The 23,709-nt window shown below is 43.7% G+C and overlaps 1 protein-coding gene across 4 annotated transcripts in view; it reads left to right on the top strand.

Annotated features, from left to right (window-relative positions):
• RAB38 (RAB38, member RAS oncogene family) overlaps positions 1 to 23,709 on the top strand; it is a 452,769-nt gene that overhangs the window by 134,606 nt on the left and 294,454 nt on the right. For 2 of the 4 annotated variants that reach the window (XM_084895230.1, XM_084895231.1), the window contains exons 5-7: positions 13,501 to 13,593; positions 14,937 to 16,333; positions 16,945 to 17,201. The exons of the other annotated variants lie outside the window; for them this stretch is intronic. In XM_084895230.1, the coding sequence (XP_084751356.1) occupies positions 16,188 to 16,333; positions 16,945 to 17,201 (403 nt within the window). In that variant the 5' untranslated portion in view covers positions 13,501 to 13,593; positions 14,937 to 16,187. The remainder of the gene's footprint in view (positions 1 to 13,500; positions 13,594 to 14,936; positions 16,334 to 16,944; positions 17,202 to 23,709) is intronic. 4 annotated transcript variants of the gene reach the window in all.

Raw genomic sequence — 23,709 nt, forward strand, 5'->3', positions numbered from 1 at the left:
TGTTGAATATCACCCCAAATTAAATCTTTAATAAAAATAAAAAACTTTATTAGGATGTCTGAAATACTTTGATGTACTCAAGATAGAAAATTCACATGTGCTAAAAATTATGTTCAAATACCACACTGATATTTTATGATATTTTCACTTTGGATGATCTCCCAAAATACAATATATGAAAGATAATTTATATAACTCCAGAAAAAATATTTTTATTACTTCCTATTTCATTTTGGGGAAAAAGACATATGTTTTATTCTTTTGAAAAAGACATGATATTTTCTTAACATGGCATTTCCAATAATCTAACACTTCATAATGTATTATAAATAAGGAAAAACGACTCATAAGACTCTAGCAATATCACTATCTGGTTTCAAAGGTGGTAATTTGTTGAGCTTTATCTTAAAAACACATTTAAGAGACAATGGACTATGACTAGAAAACATACATTTTATCATGTTTTAAACAAAGGAAATCCAAACTGTGGAAACAACTAGAATTAAGAAACCAAGGCACATATATAGTGTTGTTATAATTATACATATCTACCTATACACATTCCAAAGAAATAAACATAGAAATAAATAATAGAATAAGATACAATGAAATGTTTGTAGTGAAAGACTTTCTAGCCCTGACTGGTTTGGCTCAGTGGATAAAGCATCAGCCTGTGGACTGAAGGGTCCTGGGTTCTATATCAGTCAGGGGCATGCACCTTGGTTGTGGGCATATCTCCGTAGGAGGTGTATAGCAGGCAGCTGATTGGTATTTCTCTCTCATCAATGTTTCTAACTCTCTATCCCTCTTCCTTCCTCTCTGTAAAAAATCAATAAAAAAAAGAAAAGAAAATACTTTTGGGGTGCTAGGACACCATTCCTACTCTCATAATACTCTCCAGGTTCATCCATGTTCAGTGGTCTTTTCTTAGAGAAGGTTGAATTCTTTTAGTCTTAGATTTATAGTATGGGCAATTTAGCTATACAGTGTAAGTTTCATGCTTAGTCTTGTAATATATTATTAGTTTTACATCTTACAACAGAGTTATTTTAGTATTACAATGGCAGACAATAGGAGTAGTGAGAAATTATAACTTACTTTTACACAATGATCACACTTCTGTTGCAATAAACAATTGCTCAGTCATTTATCTGATTTGATTTTTGTGAGTAGGGAGGGTGGACACTATTTATTGATATTACATTTTACTGATAAAGAGTCTGAGGCTAAGAGAGATCCAATGACTGCTTAAGTCTCACTGCAATTAAGTTGTAGAGCTGAAATTAAATCCAATAAGTTGGCTTTTAAAATTTATTCATTTTTTATTGTGATAAAATACTCATAAAATTTGCTTTTTTAACCATTTTAAGTGTACAGTTATGTGTTATTTAATATATTCACATTATTGTTCCACCATCACTGCTACCTGTGTCTAAAATTTTTATCTTGTAAAAATAAAACTCTATAATATTAAACAATAACACTCCATTTTACCCTCCACCCAGGCTCTGACAACCACCATTATTCTGTCTTTATGATTTTGACCACTGTAAGTACCTCATATAAGTGGACTATGTCTTTTTGTGATTGGCTTATTTCACTCAGCATAATGTCCTCATAGTTCGACCATCTGCATATTGCAGAATTTCCTTCCCTTTCCAGGCTGAATAATATTCTACTGTAAGTAGTATATACCACATTTTGTTTATCCATTCATCTGTCAATGGACACATGGGTGCTTCCATTTTTAGTTATTGTGAACAATGCTGCTATAACTTGGGTGTACAAATATTTCTTTGAGATCCAACTTTCAATTCTTTTGATCATATACCCTGCAGTGGAATTTCTGGATACTATATTAATTCTATTTTTAATTTTTCAATTGTTTTCCACAATGGCTATACCATTTTACATTCCTTCTAAAAGTGCACAATTTTCCACATCTTCACCAACAATTGTTTTCTATTTTTTTTAATAATAGCCATTCTAATGGGTGTGCTGTGCTATCTCGTTATAGTTATGATTAGTGATGTTGAACATATTTCATGTGCTTATTGCCATTTAAATATATTTTTAGAAAAAATGTCTATCCAAGTCCTTTGTCCATTTTTTAAATATATATTTAAAAAATTTTTAAATTACAGTTGACATACAATATTACATTAGTTTCAGGTATACAACCTCATGATTAGATAGTTAAATAACTTAAGAAGTGATCACCCTGATAGACCTATTACCCATCTGACACCATATGTAGTTATTACAGTATTATTTACTATATTCCCTATCCACATCCCCATGACTATTCTGTAACTACCAATTTGTACTTCTAAATTCCTTCACTTCTTCACCCATTCCCCCCAAACCTTCTCCCATCTGGCAACTGTCAAAGTGTTCTTTGTGTCTATGAATCTGTTTCTGTTCTGCTTATCTGTGTATTTTAATTTTTAGGTTCCACATATAATGTTAATGAAATCATCTGACATTTGTCTTTCTCTGCCTTATTTTATTTAGCATAATTAGAGGCCCAGTGCACAAAATTCATGCATGGGGGGGTCCCCTCAGCCCAGCCTGCATCCTCTCCAATTTGGGACTCCTTGGGAGATGTCATACTGCCCAATCAAGATCAGGCCTAAACTAACAGTTGGACATCCCTCTCACAATCTGGGACCACTGGCTCCTAACTGCTCACCTGCCTGCCTGCCTGATGGCTCCCAACCTCCCCCACTCCCCCGCTGGCCTAGTTGCCCCTCTTCTGGCCTGGTCGCCCCCAACTGCCCCATGGTGGCTGGTCACCCCATGCAGCCTGTTGCTTGGTCATTTGGTCGCTCCTCACTAACCCCCCTGCCGGCCTGGTAGCCCACGTAGCCTGCTACTCAGTCATGTGGTTGCCCCTCACTAATCCCCAATGCCGACCTAGTCGCCCCATGCAGTCTGCTGCTCGGTTGTTTGGTCACCCCTCACTAACACCCCTGCTGACCTAGTTGCCTCACACAGCCTGTTTGGCCACCCGTTCAGTTGTGATAGATGCTTAGGCTATATATATATATATATATATATATATATATATATATATATATATATATATATATACACACACACATACACACACACACACACACACACACACACACACATACACTCTCTAGGTTCATCCATTGTGCCTAAACCAGCAATCACACATCCCTCTCACAATCCAGGACTTCTGGCTCCAGCCGCTCACCTGCCTGCCTGCCTACCTGCCTGATTGCCCCTAACCATTCTGTCTGCCGACCTGCTCTCCCCCAACTGCCACCCCCTGATGGCCTGCTCGCCCAGACCTCCCCTCCCCACTGGCCTGCTTACCCACAACTGCCCCCTGCTGGCCTGCTCACTCCAAACTGCCACAGCCCTGCTGTCCTGATCACCTCCAACTGACTCCTCACTGACAGCCTGCTCACCGCCAACAGGCCCCCCCTGCTGGTCTGCTTATCCCCAATGACCCCTGCAGCCTCATCCTGGCCTAATCACCCCCTGGTGACCCAAGGTCCCAGCCCCTCCTTTTTTTCTTTTTCTTTTTCTTTTTTCCCCCCAGCACCTCCTTTAGTGGAGGCCAGAGCTGGCTGAAAGCAAGTATCTAGGATTTATTTATCTTCTATAATTGAAACTTTGTAGCCTTGAGTGGAGGTCAGAGCTGGTTAGGAAGCTTGCCTTCCTCCATCACTGGGGGCAACCCAAGCCTCCTGCTTGCTCCGGCTCCATGGCCAGCTGACATCATGGTTGGGTTAATTTGAATACTTGCTCCGGATTGGCTGGTGGGCATGGTTTGGGATAGCAGAGTGATGGTTATTTGCATACTTCTCTTTTATTAGTGTAGATACTTCAATGAATATATGGATATCTGTGTCTTTTCAATTTATTGTTTTGGATAGATGCCCAGAAATGGAGTTGCTGGTTCCTTCTTTGTCTCTTGTTATAGCCTTTGTTTTAAAGTCTGTTTTATTTCATATAACTATTGCCACCCAAGCTTTTTTGTTTTGTTTTGTTTCCATTTTCATGGAATATCTTTTCCATTCCTTTATTTTCAGTTTCTGTGTGTGTATTTTAATCTGAAGTGAGTTTCCTGTAGACAGTATATGTAAAGGCCTTGTTTTGTTATCCATTCAGCCACCATATACATTTTAATTGGAGCATTTAATCCATTTGCATTTAAAGTAATTGTTGATATGTATTTATTGCCATTTTATTATTCATATTTTTATTTCTTCTTCTTCTTTGTCTCCTTCTTCCTTCTTCATCCTCCTTCGTCTTCAAAAAGACCCTTTAACATTTCTTGTAATACTAGTTTGGTGGCAATGAACTCTTTTAGCTTTTTATTTCTGGAAAGCTCTTCACCCTTCAGTTTTGAATGAGAGCTTTGCTAGGTAGAGTAATCTTGGTTGCAGGTTCTTATTTTTCATCACTTTGAGTATTTCCTGCCAGTTCCTCTGACCTGCAAAGTTCCATTGATAAATCATCTGACAGCCTTATAGGAGCTTTTTTGTGGGTAACTAAGTGCTTTTAAGATCCTCTCTTTGTTTTTAACGTTTGACATTTTTATGATTATGTGTCTTGATGTGGGTTTCTTTGGGTTCTCTTTGGGTCTCTTCGGGCTTTTTGAATTTGTATGTCTATTTCCTTCACCAGGTTTGGGGCAATTTTCTATCACTTTTTTGAATATGTTTTCAATTTCTTGCTTTTTCTCTTCTTTTCTATTACCCCTATGATGTGAATGTTGGTACTCTTGAAGTTGTCCCAGAGGCTTCTTATACTATTCTCTCATTTTTTGGGATTCTTTTTCTTTTTGTTATTGATTGGGTATTTTCTGCTTTCTTATCTTCCTAGTGTATTCTTCATTTCTGACTGGTTCTTTTTTATGTTTCCTATATCCACTTATATATTCCCTGTTTTTTTTTTTTTTTTGAAGTTTTCACTAAATTCTGCCCTTCCCCTACTTTATTGAGCTTCCTTATAACTAGTATTTTGAACTCTGCATCTGATAGATTACTTGTCTCTATTTTGTCTAGTTCTTTTTCTAGAGATTCCTTATAATCATTTATTTGGGACATGTTTCTTTGTCTCCTCATTTGGCTGCCTCCCTGTATTTGTTTTTTTGTATTAGAAAGAGCTGCTTCATCTCCAAGTCTTGGTAGAGAGGCCTTAGGTAGTAGGTGTCCTGCAGGGCCCAGTGACACAGCCTGGGGAGTTCCAGGTGCACCCCCTGGGTGGGTTGTGTGCATCTTCCTGTTGTAGCTGAGCCTAGGTTGCTGTTAGCACATCAGTGGGAAGGATCTACCCTTAGGCTAATGAGCTGCAAGGAATGGCTGAGATCTGTGCAAGGGTTGGCCCCATGGAGCAGAACTCACTTCAGTGGGGTTCAGGTAGCCATTGAGTCTTCCCCTTGAATGTGTTGTTTGTGGAGGTGGTTTAGTGGTGCTTTAGTGTGGTCTGAAGCTGGGTGGGATGGCTCTGTGCTTCCTGGGAAGTGCAGGCCCTGGTCAGCTGCCACCTGTGCCCTTCCAGGGCTACCCAGCATGAACTACAAAGTGATCTGCAGGTGGCTGCTACTTGTGCTGTGCCTAGAGGTACCTGGGAGAAGCCAAGCTGCAAACCAAGGCAAACTGCCACTAGTGCTAGGCCTGAGGTCACTTAATAAGAGGTACGGGGTATGCAGAGGTCAAATGCAGCTTTTTGAAGAGATCTTAGGAAAGTCTAAACCATGAACTAAGAGAAGCTGCTTGTATAGAAAAGCCACTGGAAACTGCTTGGGTGGGCTGGAACGTTGATTGGGACAGGGTCTCAAGGAATCAGCTGTGTGGGGTGAACAGTGTTAGCCAGGTTGATGGAGTTTCAGATATGGTGTCATCTGTCAGCTCTTTGGAGAAGGCTCAGCAAAGGAACATTAATATCTGCCAGCACTTCCTTCTGGGAGAAAGCTGCCCTCCAGCCCTCGTTTTGAATCTAGACAATTCAGTTCCTCCTCATATGTCTGTGGTGCCTTTTGAGCCGCTGCCCCAGCACTGGAGCTCAAAGCAAGTGAGTCTGAATAATTCCTTGAGAACCCTTTAAAAAAGGGAATGTGTGGGACTCCAAGATCCCTTGATCTCACTCAGTCCCAATTCCTGTTGACTTTCACAGCCAGAAGTCATGGGGAGCCTCTTTTTCTGGCACTGTTGCCTCAGACTGGACATTCTGGTAAGAGACTAGGACCCCTTATTCCTTAAAGAGGACCTCCGCAGATGAAATATCCCTCTTGATTTTAACCACCACACCTGGGTGTGAGACCAGCCCATTCTGTGTTTCTGTTCCTTCTACCAGCCCCATGCATTATATCCGTAGTTATAGGGATTCTTTTTGTTTTGTAGTTATGTTCAGTTCTGAATGGTGGCTTTTCTGTAGTTTAATGATAATTTTGATGTGGTTGTGAGAGGTTCTGAATACCACCTTTACCTACACCACATAAAAAGCCAAATTAGATTTTAATTAGAATCAATAGAAAAGGTTTGGTTGAAGAATTGTTTCATCAAATGGAGGAATGATCAGCAAAAACCATCTTAAGTGGAAGCTAGTTTGGCTTTTTATGTGGAATTTGAAGAGCCATGAATGCAAAGTTCAGCACTCTGATCGGATTCCCAGCTTAGTGAATCCCGGAGATCTGATACATATGTTTTCTTCTCTCAGCCAGGACAACCACAGCTTCCCTTTTCTCTGGGACCCATAATTACAGCCTTCTCAGGAATGTTTGTCAGGCCACTATTCCCAATCTTGTTTTTCCTAGTTTTGCTAACTTCTCTGAATAGTAACTGGCAGACAGCACTAGCTAATTAGCAAGCAGTAGACAATGCATGTTGATACACAACCCTTACTCCTCCAAAACCTCTATTTACTGCCAGTGACTTGTGACCTCACTGTGAACCCAGGTGGCAGTAAAGCTACCACTGTGATTAGAATACGGTAATCTTCTTCGCCTTCCTTGAAACCGTGAAAATCCCTTTCATCTTCAATTACTATTTATTTGGCCCATTTTTGTGGAGGGCAAGGGGCTGTCTAATCCCCCAGACTGAGCCTCAGCAGTCTGTACCAGCAGGAAAGAATGCCAGCCTCGCATACCAGGAGCTGGAAGACTGGGCCGTGGATTTGAGAGATTCCAGCCCCGAAGCGGGTAGAGATAAGGAAGCTTCAGGAACTTGCTTGTCTGATGGTTATTCCCAAAGAGAGCTGCTTTAAAAATGGTTCATGAAAAGCTCCCAGAAGTGTAAAATTTTCCTAAGTAGTGAAGAATCAACAAACTGTAAAACCTTGTGTTACAAAAATACATAACGTGAAGTAAACTGAGATACCACGGACACAGCAAGTACTGTGCCAGGTGCTAGTAGGGTATACCATTGGTAGGATGTAGATTGGGAGGAAATCTAAAAATAAAAAAAAATAAAAAAATAAAAAAGAATGCTGTAGGATATAGATAAATAAACTGCTGTTATCTGCTGTTATATAGGCATGCTAGAGAGGGAGAGGACCTCTTCCCATCTGACTCAAAGACGCTTGTTATTTAGGATTCACTTTGGCCTCATCTAACAGAACATACAACTCAATGATGGATTAAATAAGATAGAATTTATTGCCCCTGCACATAAAATAAGTTCAGAGGTTGTGAGCAGAGCAGTGCCCCACTGAAGTAATTTATTTTGGAAGAATATTGATTCCGGAGTGGGAACACATTCTAAGCAGGGGAATGGAGTCCGGGAGATTCTGGGTGAGATGGCACGAGGGACTGAGTGAAAGGACAGGCTGGGTGCCGGGGATATTGGAGGAATGAATGAGCAGATTGGTGTCACAGAGGAAAAGTAGGGCAGGAAGGAGGCGAAGATGGTATCACGGTTTGGGAACCCCACATCTTTGGAGGAAAGTGTAAGTGTCCTTTCAAGGCACACAGCAGTGGTGGGAAGGCTCCTGCCAGCACCTAGTGAACTAGGCCTGGGCTGCTGTGGCAGCTGCTCTGGGACGGTGCGGGGACTTGTATGGTGTTCTGAAGTGTCAGCCTGACTCTGCCACCAATGAAACGGTGTTGGTTCCGTTGGGAGGACAAACTTCCCAGCACTGATAAGATCAGTGGAATCTGGACCTGAAAGTTTGGGTGAAAAATATTATAAGCTGAAACCATGATACTGCACACGTAGTGAAGAGGCCTACAAAAGCCACGTTGGTGCTGATCCCTGAAACCTGGAGCCCAAACTCCTGGGAATCCTTATCCATGACCCATTAGGTGCCCATCCGATTTTTTAAAAGAAAATTGTTTTATTTTGTTTAAATCAATAATGTTCCCTGTAAAAATAAGAAAGGAAAAAAATATAAAAGTAGAAATGTAGTACAGTAAAGCAGTAACTTTACCAGAGAGAATATCTGATAACATATCCTATCTAATAAAAGGCTAATATGCAAATTGACTGAAGGTTGGGACGAACAGTTGCTATGATGCATACTAAACACCAGGGGGCAGATGCTCACCTCAGGAGCTGCCCCCTAGTGGTCAGTTTGCTCCCACAAGGGAGCACTGCTCAGCCAGAAACTGGGCTCAAGGCTGGCGAGCACAGTGGCAGTGGCGGGAACCTCTCCCACCTCCACAGCAGTTGGACATCCCCTGAGGGCTCCCAGACTATGAGAGGGCACAGGCCTCTAGTTGGTATATAATTTTTGTGTGGGTATACATATCTATATACAAATAGATACATATACTGTACATATATAAAATGGAGATTATATATAACATATAATCATATATATATTAGAGGCCTGGTGCATGAAATTTGTGCACTGGGACATCCTTAGCACTGCTGCAGAGGCGGGAGAGGCTATCACAGACTGCCTCCACTGCTGTGCTTGCCAGCTGTAAGCCCAGCTTCTGGCTGAGCAGCGCTCCCCTTATGAGAGCACACTGATCACCAGGGAGCAGCTGCTGCATTGTATGTCTGCCCCCTGGTGGTCAGTGCACATCATAGTGACCAGTTATTCCAACATTGGGTTGAAACTGGCCCTCCGACATTCCCTTAGGGGCCCCAGATTGTGAGAGGGCGAAGGCCAAGCCAAGGGACCCCACCAAGGGGACGTGGGAGGTTGGCCAGCAGGGGAGGGAGCATGGGAGGGCTCCAGGGTGTGTCCAGTCTGTCTTGCTCATTTCCAATTGGCTGGACCCCAGCAGCAAGCTAACATACTAGTCAGAGAATCTGCTCCCTGGTGGTCAGTGCATGTCATAGTGACTGGCTAACCAGTTGACTGTCTGTCCCCTGGTGTTAAGTGCATGTCATAGCGAGCAGTTGAGCCACCTTAGCATATCATTAGCATATTACGCTGTGATTGGTTGAATGGTCGGATGACCGGACTGGACGACAGGGCACTTAGCATATAAGGCTTTTATTATATAGGATAACTATGTCAAACTGGGTGTTACAATATTTTGTAATTTTTTTCCAGTTTTTAAATATTGTAAAAAAGAATTTTTGAACATCTTTCCAGGTCATTCAACATTTTTCTTTAACATTAGTTACAAAGGTTGCATAATGTGCCATTACATATTTATAGCTTTATTATTTTTAACATATTTAAGAAGTTCCCCTTTTTTTACAATAAGCAACACTGTTATATATGTTCCTGAAGTTAAATGTGTGCAAATCTCTCTCACTAATGGTTTTATTATCATAAGTTTCTACAAGTGGAATTGTTAGGTCGAAGGCGCATGAGTTTTTAAGAGTTTTTCATGCAGTTTTTTTCTCTCCCACAGCTTTTTCTTAAATTATAGTCTCACCAGGGTCCTATGTTTGTCTCTTTCTTTGAATCTGTCAATATTGGGTATTTTTAGTATTGAAACAATTTTCCTACTTCTATTACTAATGAAAAATATTTTTTCACATTATTATTAGCATTTAATTTTTTAAAATTAATTTTCATTGATTTCAGAGAGAAAGGAAGAGGGAGAGAGAGATAGAAATATCCATGATGAGAGAGAATCATAGATCGGCTGCCTCCTGCAAGTCCCCCACTAGGGATCAAGCCTACAACCCGGGCATGTGCCCTTGACCAGAATCAAACCTGGGACCTTTAAGTCCGCAGGCTGATGCTCTATCCACTGAGCCAAACCAGCTAGGACTATTATTAGCATTTCTATTTTTCTGTGTGGTCAGTTGTTTACTCATATGCCTGTGGCTGTATCTATTTGGATGTTTTAAAATAATTTATAAAACCTTTCTATATGTAAAGTATATTTCCTTTATGCCTGTCTTAAATCTGGCAAATTTTCCTCTAGTTTACATTTACCATTTGTTTGGCTTCTGATGATTTATAAGCATTCATTTTAAAGTGTTTTTCCTTTTATGATTTCTGCCTTTCTTATAATGCTTGCAAGTCCTTTGCCTACAATATTTTTGAGTAGATAATCACCTCTGTGGTCTAGTAGTACTTTCACGGAATAGAGGAAACACGCTCAGGAATGTATCTGAGATGGGACCAAAGGACTTGGGCTGATGGGAGGTGTGGGTGCTAAAGAGGGAGGAGTCACGTGTGACCTTGTTCTTATGCCTGGCAGACTTTGGTGAGGGAGCAGCCACTGACTTAAACCAGGAATGCAGGAAAAGGAACAAGCCTGCTAGGGTAGATAATGAGTTCGGTTTTGCACACTTTGCACTTGAAATGTCTGCCAGAAAGCCTGGCAGACATGCCCAAAAGGCAACTAAACAAGGGTATGGAACTCAGGCATAAGCTTGGGGTTTTACTGCAGATATAAAAATAGTCAGCGGACATTTCATAGTTTAACATTTTCTTTTCAGTGCACATCCTGGGCCCAACGCGATGCTAATAAGCAATTCACTGCATTAACGTCTTGCAGGCTTCCTGACAACTTGAAGAGGTGGAAATTATTATCCTCATTTTACACATGAGTAGACAGGCTTACAGAAGTTAAATTACTTTACTAAGGTCTCACAACAGGTTAGCGGTGAAACTCCAATGTGAAATCAAATAAGTCCGCCTGATTTGCAGAGTTTGCTCTCTGGCCCGGTTTGCTCTGTTGCCACAGGAGTGGATGAGCAGGAAAGCCAGAGTCCCCAGGACAGAGACTGGCAGTTAGCGGTAGGCAGAGAAGGGGAGGGAGCAGTGAAGGAATCTTTTAAGAAGGGGAAGGGGAGGAGGAGGGGGAATGAAAGGGGAAGGGGGAGGGGAAGGCTATGTATGTACATGCTGACTGACTCTGTAACCAGAATCCAAACGTTTTGATGGTAGGGGCTCATCTCTTACACATTCTTGTCCATAAATCTGAGACACCCCCCCCCCCCTCCTGACCTTACTCCTGAAAAAAAAATTTGTCAAGAGTGCTTTGCACATAAATGTGTCTTGATTGGTGCCCTGGATGGTCTGTCAGTAATTTTCTTAAGTTATCCTCTAAGCTAGACCCGTCCCTGTGTCCCCACCTGTCATGGATGAGGGGCCCATTCACAGGAGCGCCTCAGCTGTTGCCTTCTCGGAGAGCAGCAGAGGTGGCCCTTGGTTTATGCTGTCTGCATAGGTGGGCTAAGCGATTCCCACAGAAGTCTGAGTTGTTGAGTGAGGGTGGTTCATACCCCCTTTACCTTTGAATCATAGATTTTTGTTTTTCTCTTTTATTGGATGTTTCCCTTCATACTTAGGACTTAGTAAAATAGAATCAGGATCAACCCTTTTTCTTTACAGCCTGAATATGCAATAGTGTCACAGAAATCACGCTGGACTTGGATTTTACATGCTAAAGGAGTGTGGTATAGAGGGCAAAGCATGCAGTTAGGAACTAGAATTATAGTGTTTGTTCTGTCACTTCGGGCAAATTATTTAAATTCTTTGAACCTTGTTATCCTCCTTACAAAAATAAGGGGCACCTACTAATAGGGTGGTTAAATAAATTAACCAAGTTAAAGGGCGTGGCCCATTGTAGGCACCCAGTACAAGGAAGCTGAAACTCTGAGTTCATATAGAATCCTGTTGCTTTAATGCTGTTCTCAAACGCTTGTCTTTTGACCGTTGGTAGCTAGCTCATTGGTACTCATCTCTGCAGGTGGGTTAGGAGGAAAATGAGTCTTAACTCAGCCATGTCAATTTAATGCAAGTCTAATGTGTACAGCTATGGCACATAATTTTAATTGGTAATAAATCTGCCACAAAAAGTTTAGGGCATAATCTAATTTTCTTGGTCCAGACTAACAGTGGGTTTAGAAACTTGCCTGCATGATAATCAGTAAATATCCTATTATAGTTTCTTTTTCTGGGTGGGGAAAACAAAAGCCAAAGTCAAAATTTTTGTGGACTGAAATGTGTTCATTTCAAGCACTTCCCATACAGAAGCTACCTTGGCCTCACTCCAAATAATCTAAAAATTGTTGCCTACCTCCAGACGCCCGCTGCAGTTCTGAATTAATGCTGCATGTAACTCCCATTGCAAGTTAGCACAGGCTTCAGACAAGCCCGCTGGATAAAAGGAGAACTCTTTGAAGGCAGTAGAGAAGTGAGCCTCAGCCTGAACTTGGCAGGCCTATTTATTAAATAGGTGATTTAGGAGATGTTTCAAATGCCGCTCTTCGTTGTAGAGCTCATTGGAGAGGTCTGTCTGCTTCAGGAATAAACATCCTGTGGAAGCGCTGGCCTGCCCTGTGGTTTGCTGTAATTATTAATAGGGGCCCCTTTCACTCTTGAGAGTCCCCGTTTGTCTGATAAATGTTGTGGTCATTCCTTACTGGCCCTTTTCAGAGCAAAGCCCAACTCTTTGAAGATATAATCTCTGCCTTGATCTAAGGAAAATGACCTTAGTTTCCTATAACAGACTCTTTGGCGCCCTCTCTTATAGCCATTAGAGTATGTCCTCAGAGCAATAATTAAGAGCCACATATGCTAATGACGTTCTTCCTGTGGCGCTCTTCTTGGTGAAAGAAAGTGAGGGAAAGTCATAGGGACTCATCTGATACAGCAGCCCTAATCATGTTTATGCTGACAGAGCAATTCCCAGTGCTTAGTTACGTGCAAGAATATGTACCCACATTGGACAGTGAGGAATGAAGACGCAGAGAGATCTGACTGTTCCTTCTGGAATGCCATTCCACACTTGAAGTCTGAGCACTCCCTGGTCTTACACACCTTTTGCAGACTCTGCCTGCCTCTTCTTCAGGAGAGGGTGTGCTGTGGTGTGTCAACTTGGGGGCAGAAAGATTGTCAAAACATCATTAGAGATGCTCTGAGGGTTCCTGTGGTGACAGCAGAATGGCTGCTGGGAGGAGGAACCACATGGCAGGACCCCAGCCACTCACTAAGGAAAGAGGGAGGGCGGCTTGTCAGGGTGGAGCCAGGCATCCACCTGAAGAGTCTGAAGCAGATTGGGGCAGGTGGCTTCTTGAGAAGCCTTGTCATGTGAGGGTGGAGGGAGGAGGAGGAAAGATTATCTACCTGTTTGCTAATGTCCTTTCGTCTCAACAGCTCCTGCCTGAATCTAGTTTCTATTCTGTCCCCAGCTGCACGGCTTTCTATCTGCAGCCCAATTCTGAGAAAAGGAAAGAAGGTCAAAGCAAGGCAAGGGAGCACAGAAAGGTTTGCCCTGGGGGGGGGGGGGGAGGAAGGGGAGAGGAGAAATGTGCTTGGAGAGCCTTCACCTGGGGAAAAGGTGCACCAGCCCGGGAGAGAACAGACCCGTGGGACCAGAAGAGAACGATGGTACGATGTTTGCTTCCAAATGATCCTTTCACAGCCTTTCTCCCAAGTCTCCCCAGGGGGCAGGTGGAGCTCGGGACAGAAAGTTTCACCTCCTGGGTAATGGTACCGTGGTGGAGGGGATTAGAACACGTGGGGTGCTCCTCCTTCCAAAGGGTGTCTGGAAGAGCCAGAATTCTGACATCCTAGTTGAAAATACTCTCCAGAGATCGTGACCCAGTTCCCTCATTTTACCTGAGGACGCTCAGGTTCAGAGCTCTTGAGTGACCTTTACCAAGATTTCACTGGACGGCTAACCTGGGTGCTCACCACGCCACGGCAGTCTCTAGAGGATTTTAAAAGTACAAACGGGGAGTCATTTCTTCCCACTGTGAAGAACTGTCATGAGACCTGAATGCATGACTCTGGAAACAAGCTGCACAGACTTCCTGCTGGCGGGGAGCTTGCTCACAGGAGCGCCCCTGCTGCCCCTGACCGGGATCTCCTGTCCCCAAGGAAACAGTGAGCTGAAACCTTAGGGACCATTTCTTCATTTTTGTATTCTTTTAAAAAGTGTATTGATTTGAGAGAGAGAGAGAGGGAGAGGGAGAGGGAGAGGGAGAGGGAGAGAGAGAGAGAGAGAGAGAGAGAGAGAGAGAGAGAGAGAGAGAGAGAAAGAGAGAGAGAAAGAGAGAGAGAAAGAGAGAGAGAGATTAGTTGTCTCACTTATTTATGCATTCATTGGCTGATTCTTGTATATGCCCTGACCGGGGATCAAACCCAAAAACTTGACATATGGGAACAGTGCTCTAACTAACTGAGCTACCTAGCCAGTGTAATCCTGTATTCTTTTGCTGAAAGAGTCTCCTTCCCCCTAAGTTTTATAAGCTTCAGGTCCCTGAAAACCTGAATCTTGGCCTGCCTGTCCCACATAATAAATCTAAACATCTGGTGTTCCAACATTCTCTCCTGATCAGAAGAGATCAGGTGAGCCTGAGGATGACTCAGCTGAGGCCGCTGGGAAAACAGGCTGCGGCCTGTGAAAAAGTTGGGTCAGGCATAGCAGTTGAGGGCTGGCTCACGTCATGTCTCAAACTTTCACCCCTCCTTGTGAAAGTTTCTATCACTATTCCCTCCTTGCCCAGACCAGACTTGCCTTTCAGATCTACAGAACTGGGATTTTGGATCTGGCAAGTCTTATTTTGTCATCATCCCTCCTTTTGTAGGCTCTGAGAATGGCTAAAGCACCTCAGGTTTGTGAATTCCCCTCCCTGCAAAGCAAAGCTACCGTGTTGGCCAATACGTCAGAAGGTAGGAACAATACTTGGCTCACTTGTTAGATATAATCTGCCTGGTGTGTCCCTGTGGGGGTGGAAACCAAGGCGTGATGACTACCTATCTCAGTATCAATAAACACAAACCACTGCAAGTCTGTACACCTTCAGTGTCCATTATGAACCAAGCTTCCGAGTTACCCTCTGAGAAGAGAGACGATAAGATACAGTGCCTGTCCACAGTGCGTATGTTAGAGAACATGGTATAAAAAGCTTGTCCCTCATTTGATATGAATAGCTACCAATTATTCAGCACCTACCATATTGTATTATATTTTCCACATTGCATTCTATTTTCTCTAGTCTTCTCAACAACTCGCTAAGGCAGGTATCAGCCTCAGGTTGTTGATATGGAAACTGAGGCTCAAAGAGCTCAAGTGATTTGTGCAGGCCAGGCATCGAGGGCAGCCCTCAGCTCTGGGAGGCTAAATGCCAGAGAAAGACAGAAGGCAAGGGTGTTGCAAACCTTCCATTCTTGGTTTCACACAGGCCTGGGTTGAAATCCCAGTTCTAGCACTTGTCACTTGCGGGGCCTTGGGAAAGCTGCTCCCTGTCTTGGCTTCTTCATAAGACAACTGGAAAGATGAAATGAGAGGAGGTGAGCATTGCTCATTTCCCCAGAACGTTCGGGCGCAAAGTGACTCATTTTGGCAGAGCATGCTCATCCCCTTGATCCCCTGCCACTTCCTCACCAACTTCAGGTTTTTACCTTCTCCACCTTCTCAGTGAGACCTTCCCTGTCCAAAAGGCCAACCCCACCCCAACTCTCCTTATCCCCTTTCCTACTTTATCACCAACTAATACATTAAAAATTGCACTTATTTATTTTTGTCTGTCTTGTCTGTCTCTACCCACAGAAGGTGGAGTTTTTGACATTTAGAATCTGTATTTTTTTTTCTGTATCATCCCAAGGACAAATACAGATTGGTTAAAAGAATGAATGAAAACAAAACTAAACAAAAACCCCAAAACTTTTTGATACCAAAAGAATTTGGCTTTTTCCTCACTACCTCTTTTCCCGGGGTGGGGGTGGGGGGAAGCCTTGGTTTCCTCATTTGCAAAATAATGGTTTCTATTTTGAAGGCTGCTGGGATGATTAAGTGACATATGTATAAAAACGGGCACATAGCAAGTGCTGAATAAATGCCTGCTATCATCACTCAAAGTAATCTGACCAGTTGTTTCATGAAACTCAAGGAAACCGTCTGTCAATGGAACTCAGATCTGAAGTGTTCAGCCTGTGTTTCAGCCCAGTTGTCTTCCGAGTTGGACCATAAACAGTCGAATAGGTGTGAAATCGCCCCGTGTTACAATCCAAGGCGGCTGTTAGGTTTGCTTCACCGTTACAGTCTCACTACTGAAGGCAGCTCAAATGACTTGCCCAAGGTCACTGCCCCAAAAGCCAGGGCATGCAGGATCTGCACAAATCCCGCCTCCTGAAAGTATACATTACACTGTCCCTTCTTCCAGGTTCTCTCTACAAGGTGGGAGGGTGGCACTAGTCTTCAGCCAGGCTTGTCACTATCATCTCCTGCCATTCACATAACTTTTTTGACACCCAGTTTTCTGGCTCGCATAAATGCAAAATAAAAAATCCACTCCTCACAGCTTTGTGGCCAGGAGCACTGGCTCGGAAAACTCTTTGGAAATTGTGCAGCGCTGTGTGCATTACCCCTGCAAGAGGCAGTCACACGGAACCCCCAACTTTCCAGTCCCAGAGCCGTTGCTGCATGCACTCCTAAGGAGGCAGGGCAAGGAGTATAAAGGAGGATTAACCCCAGAGTTAGTCTGGGCGTTTCTCCTGGAGGCCGGGGAGGAGTTCCGCCCCCGCCCCCTCCGGCTCCCCGCCGCCTCCCCTCCACTCCCCTCCCCGCCCTCCACGAGGCTCTCTCCCGCCCAGGCCCCGCTGCGCTCCCGGCCAGGCAGGCTCGGCACTCCACGGGCGGGCAGCCAGGATGCAGGCGGCCAACAAGGAGCACCTGTACAAGCTGCTGGTAATAGGCGACCTGGGCGTGGGCAAGACCAGCATCATTAAGCGCTACGTGCACCAGAACTTCTCCTCGCACTACCGGGCCACCATCGGCGTGGACTTCGCGCTCAAGGTGCTGCACTGGGACCCGGACACCGTGGTGCGCCTGCAGCTCTGGGACATCGCAGGTGAGAGCCCGGGAAGGAGGTTCCCAGCCCCCAGCAGAGGGGTGGCGGCCCAGGGGGAGAGCCAGGTGGAGACTCTGGGGGCGCTGCGCCGCCGGAAGGGACTTTTTCCCGGTGGGTTGAAAACATGGTTGCAAAGAAAACAAAAAAAGTTTCTTGGCTGCTGAAACCACCTCCCACACCCTGTCCGGGGAGCCGTCAGCCCTGCGCCGGCCTCTCTTGCATTCAGTTCTTGGCCTCCAGCTCATTTTCCGGGCTCTGGGCTCCCACAGTCCTGCTGGGGACGCGACCCTGAGTGTCCTGCCCGCCTTCCTTGCGCAGGCCAACCGAGGGCAGCCCCCAGAGGGGTTCACAGCGGGAACCCAGGGAGTTCCCGGGTAGAGGAGCTTACCAAGTCCTGACTTCAGCCACTCACTTTATTCCAACTTTCTTCTTCCCTCAGTCAAGCGAGTCTGAGGTTGTCTGCTTTGAGCATGCCAAAGACTTACAGAGTTCAAGTATTATTTATCTCCCCTGCACCTACTCTCTCTCTCTCTCTCTCTCTCTCTCTCTCTCTCTCTCTCTCTCTCTCTCTCTCTCTCTCTCTGAAAGAGATTATGTATATATTTTAGGGGCACTTTTGTCCAAGGGTTTATGACATTAGCCATACGATTTCTTGATTTGGTCCTAACATTTTCATTGAGAAACCTAGAAAACAAGAAGTTTCTTTGTACTGTTTGAAATCAGAATTGGATTCCAAGGGTTTGTACCAGGAGTTAGGCACAGGGGAGTGTGAAGATGCAAAGTGTGTACTTCAGAGTGAGTGCCTGGACTGAGGCTGTTTGCAACCTGGCCCTGTACAGCCAGCCCCTCGTTACCCCATCCTGGCTCTGCCACTCAGCAACTTCAGACAAGTCCCTGCAGCTCAGTGCATCCCTGCTCAGTGGAAAGGGGTTGGACAGCTCAGGAATCTTCCTGCTCAGAAGTTTTTTTTGTTTGTTTGTTTTGTTTTTAATTTAATTAATTAGTTAATTAATTATTGTTGAAAGTATTAAAGATGCCCTCTTTTTCTCCTCCATTGACCTCCAGCCCGTCCCCTGCCCCAGCCCCAGGCCTTTACCACCCCATATATGCATGGCCTCATCTGTGTCCATAGGCCGTGCATATATGCATACAAGGTCCCTGGTTGATTATCTCCCACCACTCACCCACCTTCCCCAACTTCCCTCTGAGATACTGCACTCTGTTCCATGCTTCCATGTCTCTGGATCCACTCCGTTCATCAGTTTATTTTGTTACTTAGATCCCACATATGGTGCTCAGAAGTTTTAAAGTCCTCTGGGATTCTGGGGTGAATCTCTTCAATCCCACGTCTCCTCTGATTGTTTTACTTCAAACAGCCCCACTTCACCTCTGACTGTTTTATGGTCTGTGGCACCCAGAACCTGGGCCGAACTAGCTGCTTCTCTTTCAGAAGATAGGTTCATTTTAGCTGGTGCATTCAACTGGAAAACACTTTATCATGGCTTGGAGCAAGAACAAATGTGGAACATTTTTGAAAGGGCATTTCTGATTCTGGGGACTCCAGTGCCTCTTTCATCATCAGCTGCCAGGTCTTATGATAAATTCTTATGAAACACTCTTGGCATGGAGACAGATGCGTGCATTGAGAGTCATCTTCAGCAGTTTTCATGGCACAGGGGTAATCAGAGACCGGAAGATGTCATCAGCCACTATCTGATCAGGCTTTTCATCCAGAAAATCCACTATGTGTCTGAGCACTTTGTTGTTGCATTTTAGTGTCTGAAACTCTTTTGGATGAGTTGGAAGTCTCCAGGGTTCAGGTTTAGAATTAGCTTCCTGTTTGAAAGAAACTGTGGCCATAATTACTTCGTGTGAGTAAGGATGTGATCCTAGCATGTTATAGAATGCCCATGGGTCTCAGTGTCCTCCCCTGACAGGGACGAAAGAAGGTCACGGTGATTGAGAGCCTGAATTCCAGAGTCAAGCTGCCTCTGTCTGAATCCCTGTTTTATCCCATATGTTGTGGGTGATTTTAGGTGAGTTCTCTAACATACTGGTCTGTTTCCTTATCTTAAATAGGAGAAATACTTTCTCCCAACAAATGGGAGGTGAGCAACCAACGAATGCTAGCTAAAGATGATAGATATTGTAGTACCTTCTATCTGGGAGAACTACAAGGATTATTGTTATAGTAGCTGCTTTTTACTTTTATTGATTTCAAAGAGAAAGGGAGAGGGAGAAATAGGAACATTAATGATGAGAATCATTGATCAGCTGCTTCCTGCACTTCCCCTACTGGGGATCGAGCCTACAACCCTGGGCATGTCCCCTGAGCAGGAATGGAGCCATGGCCTCCTGGTTCATAGGTCGATGCTCAACCACTGAGCCATACTGGCCTGGCATTTAAAAATATATATATATATATATATATATATATATATATATATATATATATATGAATGCTAGGCAAGAAACACATGATATAAATGTGCTGACTAAATTATAATAAATTACGTTCCTGTATTATAGTCCATATAATCTGTTTCAAAATACCCAGCACCATGTTCAGCTTTGCCCAGATTACAACATATTATCATGAGCAGTTCAACTCACAAGCTTCGAGATGCCTCCCTAAGCCTTGGTTCTGGACTAAGGTTGTGTAGAGACTATAGTCACAGAAGCTGGGGTAGATAAGAACTCCAAGGAGCCTTGGAAAGTCACTGCTGCAGACACGGTGGTGTGCATGTGGCATCTCAGTAGGCAGGCTTCTTGTCCCAAAGCTGAGGTTCTACAGTAACCTGTCCTTGGCAGCCTCCATTCCTAAGGCCTGTAGGCTGAGTCAGAAGTTGGGCAGCAGGCAAAGCCAGTTGGGGGAAATTGGGCCATTGTGGGAAAGGATGTCTGGAGCATAGAACTAACATGTTTTAGGCTGCATAGGTAGCCCTGTGAGGAATGAATTCATGAAATCCAGTCTCAGCTGCCCACCCAGACTCCAGTTAGCTAAATATACTTTACAGTACCTTCAAATCACAGCCTCACTCTTCAAACATAGCAATGCTTCTCCTTCTCCTTTGGCCTCATCTCTGGTGTGTACCTGGAAAGAACTAGTGGCACTTGCTTAGAGAAGGCTGTGGGTGTGGATGAGAGAGACCTTCCCTGTCCTGATGGGATATCAGGTCAACCTGCTATAGAGGGAATCTTGGCTCAGTTACACTCATGATATTCATTTGGTTCAATGCCAAGTGGGGTCCTATTTGTCCAACACATTCCCATAGTATCTCTCTTGTGGCCACTTAGACTGGCCAGTCTGATCCTAAAAGACTCCAGGAAGTACCTTTCAGGGCATGTGAACTTGGCCTTGAAACCAATGGGATAAATCCCACAAACCCCACCGGAGACTCCCAGTGATTCTACTCTAGAGAAGCAGCCGGGACAGCTGTGGGTTCAGAAGCTCTTGCTGGAGAGAAAAGTTGAGTCACTGTGCCCAAGGTTACACAGCTAATAAGTGGCAGAGCTGGAGTTGACCTGGTTCCGTCTGTCTTGGAATCAAGCCCCGCTGTTTATGGCCATAAGCCGGTGAGTGCCTGGTGTACAGGTGGGCCACCGGGGTTATGCCCTCTTTCCCTCTTAAGGCCTTGCTTCTTCGGTAGGTGGGTTAGCTTTCCTTTTGCCTCCTATTTCTAATGGGCTTCTGGGTATTATTCAGTATCACTGTGCAGACAGTGATGAAATGAAAATGTGTTTATGAAGATTTGACTCTAAATTTTAGGTTTTATTCTTTTTAGAGATTTATAAAACACACACACACACACACACACACACACACACACAAAACAGTAAACAAAAAGGTCACACTTGAACTCTTTCTTTCCTCCTCTTCTCCAAATCTTAATGCTATTAGCACTTTCAAAGAGAATTGTACAATTTTCTCTCGAGCTCTTGACATGCTTTGGGGCCTAGCTGTGGGGATCGGGGCAGAGGAATAGCTAACATTTCTTAAGCATTTATTCTTACAGCTGTCCCCACATGTTTAATTTTTAGCTTCCCAGTAAATTAGCTCTTTAAATGGTCATGCTGGATTTAAAGATTTGGCATTGAATCTTGCACCCAGGTTCCTAACTGCTTTGCTCTACTTCCCACAACTTAAAAAAAAAAAAAAGGAATACTTACACATGTTCTAAATTATGGATATTCTAAATATATAATGCTTGACATTAGGAGGCAAGCCATGGAATATGGCTGGACCTGAGTTGCCACTCGATTGTTTGATTTTTCTGTGATATCATATTTGTGCTATCTCTGGGCATCTGTATCGGTTTTAATATATTCTGTGTTCAGGTAGTGTGCGGTTACTTATTCCAACTCCTTATTCCAGGTAACTTGTGCTTACTTGGCTCCTATGTCTTGGTTTCCTGTCTGTTAACTGGGGACAACAGCAAAATCTGCATCTTAGATCTGTTAAAGAAATGAAATGAATTAATTCATGTGAAGATGTGCCTGGCACAAAATAAATGCTAAATAAATGTTAGCTATTACTCTTATTGTAATTATTATTACGAACCACTTTCACAAACATTTTCCAGCTTGTTCTTCCCAGCATCCCTGAGGATGTGGGCAGAGCGGGTGGTGTTAAATCTGTTTTGTATGCCGGGACCGGTTTGGCTCAGTGGATAGAGCGTCGGCCTGTGAACTGAAAGGTCCCAGGTTCGATTCCGGTCAAGGGCATGTACATTGGTTGCGGGCACATCCCCAGTAGCGGGTGTGCAAGAGGCAGCTGGTCGATGTTTCTCTCTCATCGACGTTTCTAACTCTCTGTCCCTCTCAATTCCTCTCTGTGTAAAATCAATAAAATATATTTTAAAAAAAAGGAACAGTTAATTTAAAAAAAAAATCTGTTTTGTATTAGAGAAGATTAAGCCTCAGAAACGCAAAGGACTTGCCCAAGGTCACAAGAGCTAGCAAGAAGCACAGGAACAGCAGAAAACCCAATTGTAGATTTAACCAGTGTTGTGGAAAATGAGTTAAGTGGGTAGATTATTTAGAGCACAATTCTTCACTAGGTAAACATTTCACCAAGGCTCAATAATCAAGGCCATTATATATTTAAAACAAGATCCAACTTATAAGAAAAATCTTTTCCTGCGGAGCACCTCGTACTAACTTTCCCAGCCTAGGCTGAGTGACGAGAAGCTTTGGAGGACATTGCCTGTCCACCAGGCAGAGTGAATGAGGGAGGCAGCCTGGACCTGGAGCTGGGAGCCTCAGGACACGGACTCCCCACACTGGAGGCTCTGGGATTCCGTGGGTCAGAGTGGTGTGTTGTTTTAGATGTTATAACGTGCTTTCATGTGGGCTTGGACTTGACTATCTTTTCAGTATCTTTTTCAAAATACTGTGACTCTCCAAGCAGTTAGATCTGTAGAAGAAGGATCTGAAATATCAATATAACCTAGAAATGTAGAAAGAGCTACAGTTGGAACCACTATGTCACACACACACACACACACACACATCTAATTGGGGCTGCTCTCTGCTGGGCAGTTTACTGCCTGGCTAATTGTAGATTTTCTAATTACCGTGTAGACTAAAATTTTCTGTGCTTACAGGTGGATAATATGTACACTGAGCAAAAAGGTGAACTTTCAAAGTAGGGGAGGGATATGTGTGAAAGCACCGCAGGGCTTCTTGCAGGACAGCCATTAGAACACATGAGCATTGGGCACGTGGGACTTGTCCCCTCAGCTAGAACTCAGAGAACTAGTTCAGGCAGCAGAGCTCTTAGCAGACTGACCAAGGAAAGCTAAGTCCTTTGAGGGAAAAAGGGGATGGAGAGGAGCAACTCTCATGTGTGTGGTTGTTTTCTTCAGCAGATTTGTATATGAAATGCCTGATTATGTGTTAAGCACTGTGCTGGGTCAGGGGAAAGCAAAGTAGGATAAAGAATTGGACAAGACTTGCCTCCTTAGCTGGTTTGGCTCAGTGGATAGAGTGTTGGCCTGCGGACTAAAGGGTCCCAGGTTCGATTCTGGTCAAGGGCATGTACCTTGGTTGCGGGCACATCCCCAGTAGGGAGTGTGCAGGAGGCAGATGATCGATGTTTCTCTCTCATCGATGTTTCTAACTCTCTATCCCTCTCCTTTTTCTCTGTAAAAAATCAATTATATATATATATATATATATATATATATATATATATATATATATATATATATATATATTTTTTTTTTTTTTTTTTAAGAGTTGAACAAGACTTGATTCCTGCTTCAAAAATTTCACAGTTTTAGTGGCCATGATGGCACAAAACAGGCCACTGTAATTGTGAGTGAAAGGTATCAATATAAGTAACTCCAAAATACTCTGGTAGCACAGAGAGGATTCTGGCCACACCACACCCAGCCACGTCTCTGAGATGAAACCCGAGCAGGTAGGACGGAGCTCTAGTCTGCTATTTCCTTGTACCTAGCCCCGGTTACTCCCTGTGACTGACTTCAGGTTGGACAGCTTGAGA

Source organism: Pipistrellus hanaki (assembly GCF_964339955.1).
Source record: "Pipistrellus hanaki genome assembly, chromosome: 9".
Classification (NCBI taxonomy): domain Eukaryota; kingdom Metazoa; phylum Chordata; class Mammalia; order Chiroptera; family Vespertilionidae; genus Pipistrellus; species Pipistrellus hanaki.